This window comes from Brassica napus, chromosome C7 (genome assembly GCF_020379485.1).
Source record: "Brassica napus cultivar Da-Ae chromosome C7, Da-Ae, whole genome shotgun sequence".
Classification (NCBI taxonomy): Eukaryota; Viridiplantae; Streptophyta; class Magnoliopsida; order Brassicales; family Brassicaceae; genus Brassica; species Brassica napus.
In genome coordinates this window covers 45,166,977-45,172,665 of record NC_063450.1, presented here as the reverse complement: position 1 = coordinate 45,172,665, position 5,689 = coordinate 45,166,977, and the positions used below count along the sequence as shown (strand labels likewise).

Genomic DNA, 5,689 nt, shown 5'->3' with positions numbered 1-5,689 from the left:
ATTAATTTCGTAAATGGTAATATAATAATGTTATAAATCAGTGTTAACTAAAATTTTATTATAAAACAAAAAAATAAAAAATTATATACTATTTTTATAAATTATATAATTATTCTATATTATATAAAATAGAAGTGTTATATGAATTAAATAAGACAAAACTATATTAAATACGTAAATTAAAAAAAAAATATTCTTAAATTTTTTTATTTAAATAATTGATCACTCATCATTAAAATGGGTTAAAATTCGTAAACTATATAATATTTTTATACAGAAATAAATTTATTAACATAGGTTAAACTTTTATATCTACAACTATCTATTTTCTTTTTATTTATTTAGAAACTCAAAAAATATTATTTAAATTTTTATATACAAAAATATAATAGTATATAATAACTTTTAGTTCATATACTATTTAAAAATATGTTATTAGAAAAAATATTAAATTTTAGTAATTCGTTTAAAATATTAATGACAAATCAAATTTTAATTAAAAAAAATCTGTTGGGAAAAAATTAAAAAATATTACCAAAAATATAAATATGTTTTATAAAATAATGTATTAATGTAGTAACAAAAAACAAATTTAAAATTCATGTAATCTTCCAAACTCAAAAATAGTATTGTAATTTTTCAGTGTTTTTATGACAAAATATAAAATTTTGAAAATAAACATTCAAATTCAAAATGATAATATTTCAAATTTTACAAAAGATAAAATCATAGTTAATAAAGAATGACTTTTAAAATGAACCACGAAAAAGCAAGCTCCATATGTTGTAAAAATTAAAGCAATCTAATATTTTGAAATCTTAGTTAAAAATAAAAAGAAAACTAAACATCATAACATCTAAAAAAAATCTTATATTAATAAAATTTACTAAAATGATATGATAGATGCTAATACATATAAAATTTACTAAAATAATAGGGCTATATTATTTAAACAATAAATCTCGTAAAATACTAAAATAATATATGTTAAATTATATTTTTAAACACAACATATAAATATAAATTATCTTAAACATATATCTTTTCTATAATATAAATAAATAAAATTTTAAAATGTATTATAGCAAAATGTATAAATTAAAGAAAAAAATATATATTGAAGGAGGTTATCTATTTGATTATTTCATATTGTTATTTTATTGTATCTAACTCGAAAACATACTAGTAAGTAATAAAAATCAATAACAAAGTAAAATGTATTAAACAAATCATAATATATTAATAATACCGAATAAAAAATATAAACAATAATATTATAGAGTTACACAATATATAATACCAAAATGAAAATTATATATTTAAAACATTTAAAAATATCTGCACAGACGTGCAGGTTAAAATAATTATAATTATACCAAGCCACTTGCTTGCTTATCCCTAAACTATTTCACTAGGTAGTACTAGTAGGTAATCAGGGATCAATGAGACAATGAAAAACTTAAAAATTGTACTATAGTTTTGTTTTGGTCATAATATGTCACTGCCATGCAATCATAGAAAAAGTGTACTCTTTTATATAAATGCGATTAACAGTAACAGGCCTTGATATAACATTGAATCTCTAAAAAATGGAATCACATTGTATATATACATTCATCTCATAAAAATTGATAAGAAAAAAATTACAAAACTGAGATTTACCCTAAAACAAAATTGTATGGTTATTTAACCCCAATCCTCAAAATTTTACTAATTACAGGACTGATTACGTCATATTTTCTTTGTCAGTAATGACGACATGTTAGTACAACGATTGTTATGGGCTGGCCCAACTAAACATGGGCTCAATTCTCAATACGGGCTAATAATTATCATTATACTAAAGTTAAATACCAGAAAAAAAGAAAAAGAAAAAAAAGCTGACTGTCTGTAAATAATAAGTGAAGGTAATCAGATTGTCGGAAACATTAGCAGGGTAATAAAATAGTATCCGGACCGATCGAGAGCAAAAAAGACTTGTTCGTCTCTGGAAGATGAAAGACAGAGAGGAATCATCTGGCTCTTCAGGATCAACAACGAACAACCCTAACGGTGAACACGAACCACCTCGAGAGATCAACATCAGACCATTCTCTTCTGTTCCTTCTTCTCCTCGCAACGCTTCCTCTAAATACGATTTCGTCAAAGTTCGATTCTTTTTATTTTATTTTTTTGATTCTTCATCAGAAACTTTGAATTAGGATTTTTTTTTAAAAAAATTTAATCTTCCTTTATCAGGTTAAGGTATGGCTTGGAGAGGCAGATCACTACTATGTCCTGTCTCGTTTCTTAGTCTGTAGAATGCTAACTGTTACTAAGGTTTGTCCAATTCTAGCTCAAATTGAATATTTTTCTAAGGTTAGTCCTGAATTGATTCTCCACAACATTTTGATTTTAGATTCCAAATCATGTGGCTGTGAAGATTGCTCTTGAGCTCAAGAAGCTTCTGATTGACAACAGTCTTCTAGATGTGTATGCTCTTCTTTTGTCACACTATTTGGTCTTCACTCGATGTTGTTTTGAACACTAGTTTTGCTTCGTTTTGGCTTTTTGCAGGTCTCAGAAAGATTTGGAAACCAGTTTGTTTATGGTATGGTGTATACATACCTTTAGATGGTCTTGTGAAAAACGTTTTTAAACTATTCTGATTCAAAATTGCAGCTTATGGAGCGGCGTGGTTACGGGAAGGAGTACGTTAATCGCTACAATATGATGACAAAGTAAGTTGTAACTAATATATACTTATGTTTCTTTCTTATCTTTTTTTTTTTACTTTCAAAGTCTTAAATTTTTTTTTTTGTGTGGGGGGGTTATATAGATTTCATCATCAGAGAGTACCACTGGTGATACTAGTATGCGGAACAGCATGTGTAGGGAAGTCAACAATAGCCACACAACTTGCTCAGAGACTCAACTTGCCTAACGTCTTACATGTATTTATCACTCCCTCAATACCCTCTTCTTCTTCATTCGTTTTCTTTTTCAAATCTTATGTGCTCTCTTCTGTTTCTACAGACTGACATGGTATATGAGCTGCTCCGTACAGCAACTGAGTAAGTTTCTACTTCTATCTGTCACACTCTTATCCTCTAGTCTGACATATGATGAATGTATTGTTGTTTTTTTTTGGTTTAATCTTAGTGCTCCTTTGACATCAACCCCTGTATGGACTCGTGAGTTCGCATCATCAGAGGAGCTCATAGCTGAGTTCTGTAGAGAATGCAGAATTGTTCGTAAAGGTCCTTTTTTGTTTTTGTTTTTTTTCCACTTTGTGTTTTGTGGATTGTTACATTATCACAAATGGTTTTGTTGTTGTTTGCTTAGGACTTGCTGGTGATTTGAAGAAAGCAATGAAAGATGGGAAACCCATTATCATTGAGGTATATATCCTTTGTGAAAATCATTTTATTTCATCTGTTAAACTTGTTTTATTTTATAAGCCTTGGTTATGAATTATCATCTTACAGGGAAGACATTTAGATCCAAGCATATACTTAATGAATGATGAGAACAAAGCTCCATCAAATGATCCTGAGAAGAGTAGTAGAAAAGAAACAAACTCTTCAGGAGATGTAACCTCCCCCGAGGAGGCAAGTTCTTCAAACACTAAAGAAACCGAAGAAGAACCCCATTCTCAGGCTGAAGCCATGACGACTTCTGTGGAAGAAGAGCTGTCTGAAAAAGTTACACAGTGTAAAATCGATGGTATTGTTTATAGTATTCTCATCATCTCCCTCTCTTCCTATGAAGTTTCTCTGCATTAGATTGTGTGTAATGGTATGTCTCGGTTTCATCTGTGAGCAGAAGAAACTGTAAAAGAAGCCGAAGAGAAGAGGAAGCCTGCAGGTGGGAGTGGGAAGGCGAAATCTGGTCCTGAGCCCATAGTCATATCTATTGTTTTGAAGATGGCTGAGTTTGATCATAAGGTGATTCAAGTTTTTATGAGGCATTAAGTAGTCTTTCTTTCTCAGTTGTTGAATTTTGTTAAATCATGTTGTCTTCCTCAGGCTTTGCTAGAGGAGTGGATCTCTTCCCGTACATGTGGAGATAAATATACATCTAAGGTATATAAACAAAACCCTCAAGCCCTTCACTAAACTGATCTTGAAAGTTGGTGTGAACACTGTTTGGTCTTGTTTTGTTTGCTAGGAGAAAGAGAGACTAATTACAAACCTAAAGACAATTGAAGACTACCTTTGCTCCTTCAATTCACAGGGAGTGACTGTTGTTAATATATCGGCCACCACTTTCCCACAGACGCTGGATTGGCTTCACAACTATCTTCTTCAGGTAAGAAAAGAGTTTATAAAGCTTTACAAAGTCTTAAACCTCAACAAACAAACAAAAAACCGTGGCCTTGTTCTTCGTGGTGGTTGTGTTGTAGCGCATTGAGGAAGGGATTCGATCGTCAGAGAATGAGACCCCCGCCAAAGAAGAAGTGTTGAAGAAGGCTTAAGTTACATCTTCTTAAGGATGAAGCTTCTTGTCACCTGTATAATCTGAAACCGGAAATGAGTTTAATTATAGAAAACAATCGAGTTTAGAACTCTATAAATGTACCAACATGTCTTCGCTTCGGACAAAACTTTCTTGTCTTAAATCGTAATTGCTACTTCCGTGGCAGTGACGACCCGATCTTAGATAAACAAACTTTTGTTTTTTTATGAAAACATGAATGATTCAGATGCTTCTTTGCATAGTACACGTTATAGCTTCCAAGATTATTTTGCACTTTGTGGAAGTAACAAATATTTATGATGTCTTCTTAAAGGTTCTATGGGGATGCTTTCAAACAAATCAATTCTGTGGTGATTAATCATTATTTCATTTACGAAAATCAAAAGGAAGATGTGTAAAAAATATGGAGATGCGGGGTATCGATCCCCGTACCTCTCGCATGCTAAGCGAGCGCTCTACCATCTGAGCTACATCCCCTTTTGATAACAGCTAAATAAATCACATACTTACATCCCCCTTTCCTCCTAAATCTTCTTTATAAGTACAAGAGCGAACATCGCCATAACCGTAACTTCCAGTCTCTGTTCTGTCCTAAACCTGTTTCTTCATCAAAATCCTGCTTATATCTTGAGTACTGTAGGATTTTGTTTTGTTTTTTAAAGCTCAAGTCTTTTTTTCTACCGAGTATCATCTGACCTTGGTTGACGGTTTTTTTTTTATTCTTTGTGAAGTGGACTTGATGGTTATTTGCAAGTGAAGATTAAACAGACAGGGACATCAGAAATAATCTGTGTTGACTTTAGTCTTTAATGGGAATCTCTCTGATGCATTAAACCAACTCGCTTTGTTTTGATTTTGATTGAAAGTGGCTTTTTTTAACCAATGATGGAATTCAAATAATCATCAGATCTGATGTGTAAAAACATATGTGATTACAATCTTGATGCTGAGGTTTAAAAGCACTTCTTAAAATTATACATTCGTTGTCTGTTAATGATATATTTTCCAACAATTTGACATACTTAGGCTTTTTCATGTTTTTGGACCAGATGATTGTGAATCTAAACATTAACAGTTTCTTTCATCATATAACTATATACTGAATCGTGCTCCTGGAATATAGTTAAAGATCTTATTCCAAGATCTAGATTGTCAAACCACAAGTTTGAGATAATAATAATAATAAGGGTTATTAGTGATTTCTAACTATTTTTAAATCGGATGAAAAAAC

General features: G+C 30.6%; 1 protein-coding gene, 2 non-coding genes and 1 pseudogene across 3 annotated transcripts; 3 read left to right on the top strand and 1 right to left on the bottom strand.

Annotated features, from left to right (window-relative positions):
- The first annotated feature begins 1,904 nt into the window (after window positions 1-1,904).
- On the top strand, window positions 1,905-4,690 carry LOC106428086. Its single transcript, XM_013868831.3, has 14 exons — window positions 1,905-2,147; window positions 2,239-2,319; window positions 2,399-2,472; window positions 2,557-2,590; window positions 2,662-2,720; window positions 2,819-2,933; window positions 3,016-3,053; window positions 3,142-3,239; window positions 3,325-3,380; window positions 3,468-3,705; window positions 3,805-3,926; window positions 4,008-4,064; window positions 4,150-4,290; window positions 4,385-4,690. The coding sequence occupies exons 1-14, from the start codon at window positions 1,995-1,997 to the stop codon at window positions 4,454-4,456; spliced, it is 1,338 nt and encodes a 445-aa protein (XP_013724285.1). The 5' UTR covers window positions 1,905-1,994; the 3' UTR covers window positions 4,457-4,690.
- Window positions 4,691-4,862: 172 nt separating this feature from the next.
- TRNAA-AGC lies at window positions 4,863-4,935 on the bottom strand. Its single transcript has one exon. It is a non-coding gene; the product is annotated as a tRNA-Ala (tRNA).
- Window positions 4,936-5,204: 269 nt separating this feature from the next.
- On the top strand, window positions 5,205-5,289 carry LOC125591005 (annotated as a pseudogene).
- Window positions 5,290-5,335: 46 nt separating this feature from the next.
- On the top strand, window positions 5,336-5,412 carry LOC125591038. Its single transcript, XR_007327025.1, has one exon. It is a non-coding gene; the product is annotated as a small nucleolar RNA snoR124 (small nucleolar RNA).
- Window positions 5,413-5,689: the final 277 nt, after the last annotated feature.

Bases quoted from the DNA above. Each gene is read 5' to 3' on its own strand.
- LOC106428086 (XM_013868831.3), top strand. From the start codon at position 1,995: ATGAAAGACAGAGAGGAATCATCTGGCTCTTCAGGATCAACAACGAAC. The intron at 2,934-3,015 runs GTATTTATCACT...CTGTTTCTACAG, and splicing joins ACTTGCCTAACGTCTTACAT to ACTGACATGGTATATGAGCT. The intron at 4,065-4,149 runs GTATATAAACAA...TTTGTTTGCTAG, and splicing joins GAGATAAATATACATCTAAG to GAGAAAGAGAGACTAATTAC.